Below are 13,834 nucleotides of genomic sequence, written 5' to 3' on the forward strand. Positions count from 1 at the left end.
GGCTGTGGGGTGAGGGGACAGGGAGTATATGAAAGCTCTCAATCCTACTTTCTGCTCAATTTTGCTGTGAATACAAAACTGCCCTTAAAAATAGTTTGTTAAATTAAAAAATTATAGATTATTAAAAAGTGAAAAAAATGGTGCAATTAATGTTAACAATATATTAACCCAATATATCAGAAAATATTATTTCAACCTGTAATCTGTATAACAATGAATTAATGAACTATTTCATTTCATTTTGGGGAGTGCTATCTTCAAAATTTGGTGTGCATGTCATAGTTACAGCTCATATGCATTTGCACTAGTGACAAACCATATTCCCAATGCCCGGCCACACGGGGCTGGTGGCCACCAGCTTGGCCAGCGAAGCGCAGAACGTGGTTTGACCCCAAGTAAGGGCAGAGGGTGAAGGTTCCAGTGACCGGATTAACTGCCCTCTTCACCTTCACCTCCCACCTGCTCCTCTCCCTCGAAAATTCCTGCCCAGGCAACCTGGGTTTTCTCACCATCCTCGGTGACCTCTGCCTGGCTCTCAGATGCCGCCCTGGACACCTGTGTCAGCTGCCCAGCACCTTGAGCTTCCCAACCCCTCCACCACCCGCCTGGGGCTGCCATCTGTCCACTGCCACCTCCCACTCCCAGCCTTTGGGCTGAGGAGTTCACCCTGGGGAGGGAGGGTGTATTTTTAACTCTCTACCCCTGCAGGTCATTGCTCTGGTGACAGCCTCAACAGTAATAACTATGATTAGGAGCCCATCTTGGGTTGCCTTATGTAATCCTCCAGACTATCTTTTTTTTTTTTTTTTGGCCAAACCTCAGGGCATGTGGGATCCTAGTTCCCCAACCAGAGATGGAAGGAACCAGCACCCACTGCATCGGCAGAGCGGAGTCTCAACCACCGGACCACCAGGGAAGACCCTCCTCCAGGCTATCTTGAAGGCTGAAACCATTCTGCACTTACAGGAGCTCCTACGGGCTAGGGAGCACTAGCAAGCGTCCAGCCTGTGGTCAAGACCAGGGGAAGGTTGGCAGAAAGGCGTGAGACCGCCTGGAGGGGGTGAACCAATTTATTAAGTTTGTTGGGAAGGGGACCTGGTGTGACCTCCTGAAAGTTGCCCACGTGTCTCTGATGCCCCCCTGTCTTGCCTGTCCCTGGGGACCCTGTGGGAGCCCCTGGGGTGAGGTGGCCTGGAGGTGGGCGGAGCCTGGTGGCCCTCCCCACACCCCCGACCGCCCCTACCTCCGCCTGGAGTCTGTGCTCTGGGATCCCTCTGGGGCAGGTCACCTCCCTGCCCCCATAGGGTGTGCCTTAGCGACTATGGGAAAAGTCCCTGAGCGGAGGCGCAAAGCTGGCGGGACGGGGCGGGGAAGGAGGGGTGCTCTCCAGGCTGTGGGGGCGGGATCAAGATCCGACCCGCCCGGCAAAAACAGGCCAGGCAAGCGGGGCTGGCAGGCTCGCCCTGGGGACACTGGCGCTCAGGGCACCATGAGCGGCCGAGTTGGGGACCTGAGCCCCCAGCAGCAGGAGGCGCTGACCCGGGTGAGGAGCTTCGAGGGCGCCGGGAGGCTTGGGGAGGGGCCGAGCAGCCCCCGGGGCACAGCCGCGGAAGGGGACCTGGAGGGCGCACGTCCAGCGCTTGGCTCCAGCGCACAGGTTGTCCAGAGAGCTGGGCACCCACCTGGGCCGGGAGCCCCCCTCCCTGGGCCTCTCTGCGACTCGGTCCAGCTCTCCACCTCAGCCGGCGCCCGGCCACCGACCGAGTCCTGTCCCTTGAGGAAGGTGGAGGAGGGTGGCCCTGCCTTTTGCACTGAGGCAGCCTTGGGCAGACAGCCGCCCAGGTCTCCTGCCCAGACTGCAACCTTCGTCTGTTTGGTTTCTCTCTGTGGCTTTCTCAATCCCCAGGCCCCAAGCCTTCTCCCTATTTTTTCATTAAAGGGAAATGGGGGGGTGGAGGAGGGGATTGGTGATATCAAGACAGTCCTATGGGACTCACCTGGTAGTGTCTTAACCATGAGGAGGTCTTAGGTGCTGCAGCATTAATTCTGTTTGCCAGGAATTCCTAGGCAATCCAGTGGTTAGGACTCACTGCTGTAGCCTGGGTTCAATCCCTGGTCAGGGAACTAAGATCCCACAACTCTGTGGCTTGGCCAAAACAAAAAAAAAAATCGGTCTACAGATGGCCAGAGACCAGAAGCTGTGGATTCAGGGTGGCAACGGTGGGAGGCAGGACGGATTCACAACCGTTGCTGTTCAGTCCATCAGTCATGCCTGACTCTTTGCGACCCCATGGACTATAACCCACCAGGCTCCTCTGTCCATGGGATTCTCCAGGCAAGAATACTGGAGTGGGTTGCCATTTCCTTCTCCAATAACAACCGTGTATCATACCTTAAGCCTGTGAAACGGCAGTTTCAGACTCTGGAGAGGGTTTCTTTTGAGGCTCCTAGTTGGTGAGCCTCACGCATATCTGGCACCCACCGCAAGCCAGGCCTGAAGCTAAAGGCTTTACCTTCACAAACTCCTTTCACTGGCGCAAATGTATCATTATCCCCCCTTCACAGATGAGGAAACTGAGGCTCAGAGAGGTTAAGCTACTTGCTTCCAAGTCCAGACCCTCATGATGCAATATCCAGGCAATGTCTCCAGAATGTTCTGGTGGGCCTGCATCAGATTCACCAGGGATGTTGGTAAAAACAGAGATGGCATAACCCTCCCTCGAACCTACAGAACAAGGGTCTTGTGGGGCAAAGAACCCCTCAGGTTTGAGAAGGATCCAACTCTTCTGCCATAGTGGCCTGAGGGCTGTCCCATTCCCAGGTTGCAACCTGGTCCGGGCATGTGCTGCTAACTCTGCAGCGTCCCTGGGCAGGACTGACCCGCAGACTGAGGCTGGGAAGGCCTGGGACAGGGTTGGGATTGTGGGAGCGCCTCTGACCGTTATATCCCCTTCCTCAGTTCCGGGGCAACCTTCAGGACCTGCTCCCCACACTGCCCAAGGCTGATGACCACTTCCTCCTGCGCTGGCTCCGAGGTGAGGCCAGCTGGGGTCAGTGAAGGTTGACAGGGTGGCGGGGGGTGGGGTGGGAGTGGCTTCAAGAAAGCGGGTGGGAGATTTGGGGGGACAGCCCTGAAGAGTGGGCTGGAATCTCAGTTCCCGTCCAGATCAGCACAGCACAAAAATCCTACGGCGCCTCAGTTTCTTCATCCATAAAGTGGGCATGAGGCCACCTCCCCAAGGGTTGTTGTGAATTAAATAAGAAGGTGTAGTGCCTGGCATGGGTGGGCAACAGGGTGAGGTGAGGTTAGAGGCAACACCTGGGAAGTTCTCAGGATGACAGGCCTGGCCAGGTCTTGAGTACATACCACTGAACTGTCTTCAGGACTTGCCATTGGGTCTGTCTCCAGGTCCTTGAAGAGAGGGCTGTGTCATTCCCTTAGGGATCTGACACCAAGTGCCCAGTGAACATTCAGGGAGTGGGTGTAATTACAGAGGAGGAATTTCCTCTAGGAATTGCCGCAGTAGTGCAGAATAGTTAGAATGACAGAAACCACCCTAGAACTTAGGGAAAAAAATTCACATTATCTCAGCATACCCCATGGAATGGCTTTTGAGCTTGAGCCAGGAGAGAAGTCAGAAGCCAGGCTGGAGTCAGACAGAGCCGTGATTGCTAGAAGGGTGCCCATACAAGTTGCCTCGCTTTCCTGGTCTCTACCTTCAAGATGCTGTGAGTCAGACCTGAGGGCATGGGCGTACACAGAACCTGCACAGAGGAAGGCCTCCCTTCTGTTCTCTTTCATTTGACTGTTTTTTTTTTTTAATTATTGTTTTTTTACAAACTTTATTTTTTAGAACCATTCTAAAAAGATTTACAGAAAAGTTGTGAAGACAGTACAGAAAGTTCCCATAGGTGCTGCACACTAACATACATACATACGTATGTTTGTGACGATTAATGAACCATTATTGCTATGTGATTAGTAATTAAAATCTGTGTTTTATTTAGATTTGCTTTGTTTTTTTTCCATTCTGGGATCCCATCCAGGACACCACATTCCATTTTCTTGTCCTGTCTCTTTAGGCCCTCTTGGCTGAGGCAGTTTCTATTTCATTTTTAATGTCATTTTAATGTCTTTTTCCCCACCCAAGCTGAAAAGGGAGTTGGAACGGTAGGTTTCTTTTTTTTTTTTTAATTTGGAGTATAATTGCTTTACAATGCTGTGTTAGTTTCTGCTGTACAGCAAAGTGAATCGGTTCTATGTATACATATATCCCCTCCCTCTTGAGCTTGCCTCCCACACGCCCCCCATCCCACACTCTAGGTCATCACAGGGCACCGAGCATCCCACTGGCTGTTTACATGGTGTGTATAGACGTCAGTGCCGCTCTCTCTGTTTGTCCCACCCTCCCCTTCCCCCCGTGTCCACACGTCCGTTCTCTACGTCTGCACCACCAATAGGTTCATCTGGACCATTCTGGGGACGATGGATTTCTTAAAGCCACTTGATACAGCCTCAGACCTCTTTCCTCCTCCTTTGACTCTTTTTGGGTTTAAAAATCAGCTTCTCAGGTACCTCGTGGGTCTTTGATGAAAGAGTGAAGTCGTATGCGCTGTAGGCGGCTGGGTCAGCGGAAGGAAAAGGACCTAAGGTAGGAAGAGGGTGTCAGGCGTCCGACGCCCCCCCTTCACAGAGCAGCAGATCCGCTGATGTGGCTCTGCCCCCCTTAACTTAGTTTTCCTCCCAGCATCACATGCTCTAGACAGGGTCAAAGGCCAGGGCTGAGCTCAGCTGGATGCCGAGTAGCCTTCCTGACCCTCTGAGGCTGGGTCCTTTGTTTTCCTTTGTCCCCATCCCTCGTCTGGGTCCATCTCTCGCTCTTGGATGCCAGCTCCACGAGGGCAGGGACTGTGCCTGCCCGATACTCCCAGTCTGACACATAGTAAAAAAGCTTTGAGGACCCAGTAGCAGTGTCCAAACCACTGTCTATAGGACCAGAAACCATACTCTTGTTCTCAATAGAAAAATCTTCTAGAGACATCTCACAGAGATTTTTTTAAAGCCAATAAAAGAATATCAGGTATGATTATGCACTACCAAATTTGAAAATCTAAATGAAATGGATACATTCCTGGAAGAAGAAAAAGAAAGCCCTCAATAGATCAATAAATATTAAAGACATTAAAACGGTAATAAAAACGTCCCCTCCCCTCCAAACTCAGGCTGCAAATGGCTTTGCAGGTGAATTCCTCCAGTTTTAAGACCAGCTAATTTCTAGGTATACAAATTGTTTGAGTTTTTTTCAAATAGATGAAAAAGTGAGATTTATCTTATGAGGCTTGGGTACGTTTGATTCCCAAGCTAGCTAAGGACAATAAAGGAAAATTCTAGGCTCATTTCACTTACTAATGTAGATGTAAAGAAGTCTAAATAAAATATTACATAACAGAATCCAAGAAGGTATTAAAATTATGCAACAGTATCAAGGAGAGTTTATCTTGGGTATGCAAGAAGAGTTCAACGTCAGAAAACCTAGGGGACTCCCTGGTTGTCCAGTGGTTAGACTTAGAGCTTACACTTCAGGGGTCACTGGTTCGATCCCTAATCAGGACGATCCCACAAGTCACGCAGCCAAAAAGAAAGAAAAGAAAGGAGAACCTATCAGTGTCATTGAACACATTAATAGAGTTAAAGATAAGAAATTATATGGCTATCTCAATGCAGAAAAGGGCATCAGAAAAGGTTCAAATTTTATTTATAAGACAAAAGTCATTCATGACATCCTTTGAATAACTCTTGAAATGATAGTCCCAGATAAACTAAGGCTCAGAGAATGTAAGTGACTCACTCATGATTGCACAGCAAATAAAAGGACAAAACTAGAGTTTAAGCTCAAATCTGACTCCAAAGCCCATGCTCTTACCACTTGTAACACCAGGGGCATCTCTGCTCTTTGGGGGATGTTAAATATTGCAGGCTAGATCAGCTTTAGAGTGAACAAGTTTAAAAGGCCTGGAGGGATTTCTCTGGTGGTCCAGTGGCTAAGTCTCTGAGCTCTTAATGCAGGGGGCCCTGGTTCAATCCCTGATCAGGGAACGAGACCCTACATGCCGCAACTAAGAGTTCACATGCCACAGCTAAATACCCCACATGCCGCAACAAAGACTGAAAAGCCTGTGCTGCCGCTAAGACCCGGCACAGCCAAATAAATAAATATCTTAAAAATAAAGGCCTGTATACTGTATAGCACAGGGAATTATATTCAGTATCCTGTAATAAACCATAATGGAAAAGAATATGACAAAGAATATATATGTATGTATAATTGGATCACTTTGCCGTAGAGCAGAAATTAATACGACATTATACATCAATTATACTTCAATAAAGTTTTTTTTAAAAGGCCTGGAAAATGAAATCAGGGGCCTTCCACAGTCTTCAAGAGGATTAAAGATCCTTGCTTTAAAAAAAAAAAGTTTCCAGACCCTCAATGTATTCCTGGAGCATCAGGAAGGTGTACCCTCCTCACCCCGGGCGCTTATCTCTTTATGAGCTGTCAGAGAATGGCTTATGCTGCATTCTGCCTCCAGCCTCCTCTTACCACGCCTTCTTCTTGCAGCCCGGAACTTTGACCTGCAGAAATCAGAGGACATGCTCCGTAAGGTGAGACCTTGTGCTCACGAGCCTCCTGTCTCCTACGCGTTGCACCCCAGGAATTATCCCCGAGGATTATCGACGAAGGCGGGGGACTCGCGCCCAGTCCTGTTTTGTGTTTCTTCCTTCCCCTTCCAACCCTTTCTGCCTCAGACCCGGGTCCCTCACCGCCCTTGTCCAGGTGTTCTCACCCCCAGTCCTATGTTGGTGGCGCCTGGGGTGGCTCTGGCAGGATCCTGGTGTCCATGGGCAGAGGGGCCTGGCCTGTGACCTCTGGGGCAGGCAGTCTTCGAGTCCAGCCATGTCTCCGCAGCACGTGGAGTTCCGCAAGCAACAGGACCTGGACAACATCCTCGAATGGAAGCCCTCAGAGGTGAGCCCACGCACGGTCTCCCAGGCCACTGCCGCCCCCTTAACTCACCTACCACGTCCAGCCGCCCGAGGGAGCGGGAACCCGGCCTGGTGGGCTGCTTCGAGCCGGGACCTCACCCCATGTCCAGGTGGTCCAGCGGTACGACGCCGGCGGCCTGTGCGGCTATGACTACGAGGGCTGCCCCGTGTGGTTCGACATCATCGGGACCATGGACCCCAGGGGCCTCCTCCTGTCAGCCTCCAAGCAGGAGCTGATCCGGAAGCGCATCAGGGTCTGCGAGCTGCTTTTGCAGGAGTGTGAGCAGCAGAGTCAGAGGGTATGTGAACGGGTAGGGGGCACGTGGTGGCTCCAGTCTGTCTAAAGGGTGGTACCAGGACCGGCGAGGGAGGCGCCCACTCCTCCCTAGCCTTCAGCACGCTGCGCTCCGTTTCTCCTGCAGTCACCCTTGCACGAGCGTCTAACACGTGCGTGCCATTCTCTGCTGGTGTGCACCAAGGGAGGCCAAAGCCCTTCCCCTCTGACCTTGGGTGAGATGCTGACCTTGGTGCTACGAATCCTCTAGCTCTGTTCCCCCGGATCCCTGGGAACAGTGGATGGTCAGCTTTGCTTACAGAAAAGATGCCCCTTGATTGTGTAACTATGAAGCGTGATGGGGGAGCCATTGCTTTGGGCATCCCCCAAAAGCTGGTGACCCTTGAATCTAGGCACATCCCTGGTGCCCCTAGGGAGTTACTACCAAAAAATGTGGGCACGGGGCTTCTAAGCCAAGAAGGACCACACCCGCCTTTGCAGGTCTTCTCCTGGCCCCTGACTCTGTATTTCCTGGTTGCTAGCCTTCAGAGGGAATCTAATGCCAAGTATGGCCGGGTTGGTTTTGTGAGTCTAAGTGTCTAAAGCTGTTATGTCACTGTGGGATATTATGGCTAATATATATATGTCCTCATGGGACTCCACACGAGGACAGGGCCTGCGTCCCCAGCGTCTGGCACAGAGCAGGACACAAAATAGACCCTCCACCGAGATTTGTGGCAGGCCGGAGAGAATTACCTAATGCTGTATGTCATGCCTGGTTTGAACACACGTGTGTTCACACACACGTGTGTTCTCATGTAAGATGGCTCACTTATAGGCTCACAGCAGTGTCTTCCACTTCACAGATGTTCCCAGTTGGACCCAGTAGTGAAGGTGGTGGTGACGCTAGTATCTGTTAAGATTTAACAGGCACTGGCCAAGTGCCAGACACTGGGGTCGGTGCATCCTCACAGCAGATCTCTCAGAGCCTGGAATTATCCCCATCTTACAGAGGAAAAAAGTAAGGCTCAGAGGGATTAAAAACCCACCCAAGGCCTGGTGGCTCAGATGGTAAAGAATCTGCCTGCAATGCAGGGAGACCCAGGTTCTATCCCTGGGTTGGGAAGATCCCCTGGAGGAGGGACTGGCAACCCACTCCAGTATTCCTGCCTGGAGAATCCCATGGACAGAGAAGACTGGTGGGCTGCAGTCCCTGGGCTCGAAGAGTCGGACACGAAGGAGTGACTAACGCTTTCAAGGCCATACAACCCACCAGCAGCAGTTCTGGCTTGGACTCACCTGTGGGGCTGCATCACTGGCTGACAAATATACTACTGTACATGAAGATGCCCAGTGAACAAATGGTGTCTTTAATCACAGTTAACTCATTCCAGGCTACAATGTTGAGCAGTGTGGGAGGGCCACCATGCTAAGGCTCAGAGCTGGCACCTCCTTAGACCCTGGATGGGCTCCGTCTGTTTGGAAAATGCTGTGGGCAGCTGGGGGAGGGGGAAGGACAGTGGAGGGAGGGATCCTTGGGGGCACTCACTGGCCAGGATCTCCTGCCTGGAGCCGTCACCTGACCCGAGTACCTGCTCTGTCCTGTGCAGCTGGGCCGGAGGGTTGACACGGCCGTGATGGTGTTTGACATGGAAGGGCTGAGCCTGAGACACCTGTGGAAGCCAGCGGTGGAGGTTTACCAGCAGGTGAGGTCGGCTTTGGTTCGAGGCCAACAGGGAGCCACACTGCCCACACCAGCTTCCGGTCCATGGAGGAAGGGTCACTTCCCAGGGGCCCCAGACAGCAGCCAGTGAAGCTGACCTGGGGATCCACCCTCCAAGGAGAAAGAGTCTGAACAAGAGCTCCGCTGAGGATGATGGCCATGCTCACGGGGAAGACGGGATGGGCTGCCGGGGTCGGGGAGGGGGGCTCCTGAGGGCTCACGTCTCAGCAGCATCAGAGGCCGCAGAAACCTGGGGGCTGGAGGTGTTGGAAGCTGGCCTCGCTCAGACTCGTCTTGACCCCACAGTTTTTTGCCATTCTGGAAGCAAATTATCCGGAAACAATGAAGAATTTAATTGTTGTTCGAGGTGAGCCCACGATGGGGATGACCTCCTGGGGTGGGAAGGGTGAGGAATGGGGGAGGGAGACAGTGGGGAAGCCGCCCAAACCAGCAACTGTAAAACCGTCCTGGGTGGAGAATGGGTCCTTGTTTATTCATCTCAGTCCTTTGCTGATTCTTTTGGAATATACAAAATCATGCTTCGTGTGCTGCAGCAATGTCAAATACGCCATGTCTCTAAATGTTTACTGTTATTTTCTTTACCAACCTGGATGGGGACTGGTATTAGAGAGTCCATGCACTGAGAATCCATGAAGTAGAAATGGCCCGTGCCTACAATGGCTATATGACAAAGGGCTCACTGCATATGTTCTAGGGTCAGATGATCTGGCTTCCCATCAAGTCTATGGAGCAAATCAAAGTCACCTCATTGAGCCTCAGTTTTCCCATTCTGTAAAATGGGGATACAATGGCACCTTCCCTATAAGATAGTTGTGAGGTTACATGAGATAGTCTGTGGGGAAAGTGTAGCACAGATCCTGGCCCATAGAAAGCACCCAGTAAGCCTGAGTCATCCTGGTGGAACATGAAGTCGAATGCAGATGCCCCCTACTTGCACCCAAGAGGTGCCAAGGCAATGTGGGCAAACCGTAAGTGTGGAAAGGAAGAGGCACCCCTGGGGAATCAACATTGCTGATGCTCTACAACAGGGGAAGAGAAGGCAACCATTTATTGAGTATTTAATTTGATCTCCACTTTTCACTTAGGAGTGCTAAGCCTCAGAGAGGGGGAGTGAGTAGCTGAAGGTCTCACAGCAGGAAATGGCAGCATCTAGGTCTGTCCAACGTCTGTCCCTCCCATACCCTTGGCTGTGACCCTGTGTATCCGGGTCCTCTCTGCTCCAGATTCTTAAGGGAGTTTGTGTGTTCCAGCCCCCAAGCTGTTCCCCGTGGCCTTCAACTTGGTCAAGTCGTTCATGGGTGAGGAGACCCGAAGGAAGATGGTGATTATGGGAGGTGAGTGACCTGGCCTCCCAGCTATGCCACCTCCGCACCTGCCTGGAAGCAAAGGCTGATGCCAGAGGCTCCATTCCTCTGTAGCTCCTTCTCTTTACTCAGGCCCTGACCCTGGCCCAACCCTCAGTGACCTTTGCACACTCATTCAAGGCTCCAGGCCCTAGACGATGGCCTGGGTGGCCATGAAGAGCTCCTGGGTGTTCTCAAGAGTTGGTGCCCAGGAGAGCCAGTGTAGGACACATCAGGTCTCTCCCTGGGCTTGGCCCCACTGCCCTCTGTTGAGCCCCCGACTCCCCATGGCGCCCCACTTTTGTCCGCACAGGCAACTGGAAACAAGAGCTGCCTAAGTTCATCAGCCCCGACCAGCTGCCCATGGAGTTTGGGGGGACCATGACCGACCCTGATGGCAACCCCAAGTGCCTGACCAAGGTCCGGTGCCCAGAGGACGGGGAGGGAGGGGAGATGGCCATGGTGCGGTGCCCGCTCACCACCCTCGCCCACAGATCAACTACGGGGGCGATGTGCCCAAGCATTACTACCTGCGCAACCACGTGAGGGTGCAGTATGACCACCAGGCGACTGTGGGCCGAGGCTCCTCCCTGCAGGTGGACAATGAGATCCTGTTCCCGGGCTGCGTGCTCAGGTAGGCACGGTGCCCCCACACACACCTGGGCGTGGTCAGGAGGGGCCTGGAGCCCAGGCAGGTGGCGGTCAGTGGGGCCCTGTCCCCTGCAGGTGGCAGTACGCGTCGGACGGAGGGGACATCGGCTTCGGGGTTTTCCTGAAGACCAAGATGGGGGAGCGGCAGCGGGCCGGGGAGATGACGGAGGTGCTGGCCAGTCAGCGCTACAACGCCCACATGGTGCCCGAAGACGGGAGCCTCACCTGCACGGAGGCTGGCGTCTGTAAGAGCTACAGGGTTCACTGGCGTCACTCTCCTCCTCATGGCGGAGAAATGATCTGACATCTCTTGCCGGTCTGGCCCCTCTGTTTGCTCCCATTTCCAGCTCTCGGGGTGGGTGTGGGGGTCTGTGCAAGCTCCTAGATACCCCGGATGCCAGGGGCATCAGCTTCAGGTGTTGGATCTGAGGAGAGGCCCCCAGGTGTGGGTACAGGGGCGGAGAGGCGTGGTGGAGCGCAGGGTTCACAGCCCCATGGACTCAGCTCCTGGGAAGACCCCTCACTGCACGCAACAGGCTAAATGAGAGACAGCTGGAAAACAGCCAGGGGCTCAGCATCAGGACTCCCAGCTGCCCGCCTGCGTGGACCGCCCGAGGAGATGACCCTTCCAGGTGTTGGTCCCCCATTCCCAGGCCTCTCGGGCTGGTCTGTGTTGGCAGAAGCGGTGTTGCCCAGGGCCATCGCTGACCTCCCACCTCTGCGGGGAACAGTACTAGGGGAAGGGAGACCCAAGGTTGACGTTCCCTGGAGAAGGAGAATGAATTTCAACCAGGGCCTCCCAGGTGGCACTAGTGGTAAAGAATCCGCCTGCCAATGTAGGAGACATGAGATGGGTTTGATCCCTGGGTCTGGCAGATCCCTTGGAGGAGGAAATGGCAACCCACTCCAGTATTCTTGCCTGGGAAACCCCATGGACTGAGGAGCCTGGCAGTTTTCGGTCCATGGGGTCACAAAGAGTCAGACACAACTGAGGGTCTGAGCCGGTCACGCACAGTTCACTTTTCTGTGCAAAGCAGGGATTAGAAGGGTGCAGACAGAAACCTAGCTGACTCATCAGATCCAGATTCATGTGGGACCTTGGCGGTGAACAAAACGCCTCTAAAAGAGACTTAAGAGGGACTTCCTGGTGGTCCAGTGGTTAGGACTCTGCCCTCCCAATGCAGGGGTCACAGCCCACTACCTGCCTGGGCTCCGGGCCCCTCCCGACGATGCCCAGGTATGGGGGGGCCGCCATGCCTATCTGAGCACACAGCCCTAGAATAGGATCTCATTGTCCACCTGGTTGACAAACTAGGATCCCACATGCTGCACAGCACGACCCAGAAGTTTTTTTTTAAAGTAATAAAAATTTTAGGGACCTCCTAGGTTGTCCAGTGGCTGAGACTCTGCGTTCCCAGTGCAGGAGACCTCGGTTTGATCCCTGGTTGGGGAACTAGATCCTACATGCCACGGAAAAGTCTTCCCATGCCACAGCTAAGACCTGGTGCAGCCAAATAAGTAAAATAGAAATAAATATGTTTTAAAAAAAAATAAAAAAATTTTAAAGACATGAGAAAGTGACTGATGGGGAAAGGAGGGATCCCCTCTGGGTTGGAACATCAGGATAAGGGAATCTCAGTCCCTTCCCTCACTTGCTCTGGAATCATCAGAAGGTCTTACCAACCTCCGTAAGCCTGTTTCCTTATCCATAACATGGGTATGATCGTTCTTTCCGTGGGGCCACTTTGAGGATTCCGGGAGCTGTGAGCACTGATGTGATGCCCATAGGCGGGCTGATGCATGCTGGTGGTTACTATGACTCCTTTGGTTACCACAAGCATCAGCCAAGGAAGCAGTCTGGAGGGATGGGTTGGGAGCCAGGCCGTGGCCGGCCCGCCCGCCTCACCCACAGTCCTTGGGCGGCCCCTTCCCAAGGGCCCCCGGGCGTGCAGGCATGCCGGGCTCGCTCTGCCTGCTTCCTCCTCTGTCTTTGCAGACGTTCTGCGCTTTGACAATACCTACAGCCTGATACACGCCAAGAAGATCAGCTACACCGTAGAGGTGCTGCTGCCCGACAAGGCCTCCGAGGAGAAGATTCAGGACCTCGAGGACTCAAGACAGTCCCCACCGCAGTGAAGACCCCGCCGCCCCTGTGTCCGAGCTCTCCAACCCCTCCGCACCCTGCCCTGTCCCTGCCCTTCCAGGCAGAGGGGTGCTGGAGGGGACCACGGAGAGCCACCCACCTCACCGCACCTCGCCGTCTCAGCTCCTGGGCCCACCTGGCTCGGCGGCCCAGCAGGACGGGGACCCCCGGTGTGTAGATCACTTGAAGATCCTGACGGATACCCCATCCCCCGTTCACAAAGAGAACCCTGAGGATGAGCTGGCGTCCAGGAGGAAAGGCCCTACCTGCAGAAGCTGCCCTTGTGTCCTTCCCGACAAGGTCCCCCCCATCCCAGGGTGCAACCACGCCTGGCCCTGGTTTGGGGGTATGTGCCTGAGCCCCGGCTGCAGGGAGCACTGCTCAGGCCGGAAGAGCAGGGAAGCCCCATTCTCCGCTTGTAGGGGCTCAGCAGGGATGAGCCACAGGGCCGGCTGGAGGCGGCTGGGGAGAGGCATGGGCAGGGCTGGTTGGGGGGGGCTCTCTGTTCTGGCAGAGCATCAGCTCTCTGGGTTGGCTCTACCGCCTTTGGAGGGAAAATCAGAAATAGAGAGTGAGCCCTGGCAGGGACAGCCATCGGGGGAAGAGCCACACTCAGCCTTCCGCAGAGCCGAGT

General features: G+C 53.7%; 1 protein-coding gene across 1 annotated transcript; it reads left to right on the plus strand.

Moving 5' to 3' along the window:
• The first annotated feature begins 1,489 nt into the window (after positions 1-1,489).
• On the plus strand, positions 1,490-13,193 carry LOC145526568 (SEC14-like protein 4). Its single transcript, XM_081542550.1, has 12 exons — positions 1,490-1,543; positions 2,960-3,035; positions 6,621-6,664; positions 6,969-7,028; positions 7,156-7,344; positions 8,930-9,025; positions 9,349-9,409; positions 10,314-10,397; positions 10,720-10,826; positions 10,901-11,040; positions 11,133-11,302; positions 13,054-13,193. Exons 1-12 carry the CDS (start codon positions 1,490-1,492, stop codon positions 13,191-13,193), a joined length of 1,221 nt encoding a protein of 406 aa, XP_081398676.1.
• The last annotated feature ends 641 nt before the right edge of the window (positions 13,194-13,834 follow it).

Source organism: Giraffa tippelskirchi, chromosome 11 (assembly GCF_054371585.1).
Source record: "Giraffa tippelskirchi isolate mGirTip1 chromosome 11, T2T-mGirTip1v1.2.pri, whole genome shotgun sequence".
NCBI classification, from domain to species: Eukaryota; Metazoa; Chordata; class Mammalia; order Artiodactyla; family Giraffidae; genus Giraffa; species Giraffa tippelskirchi.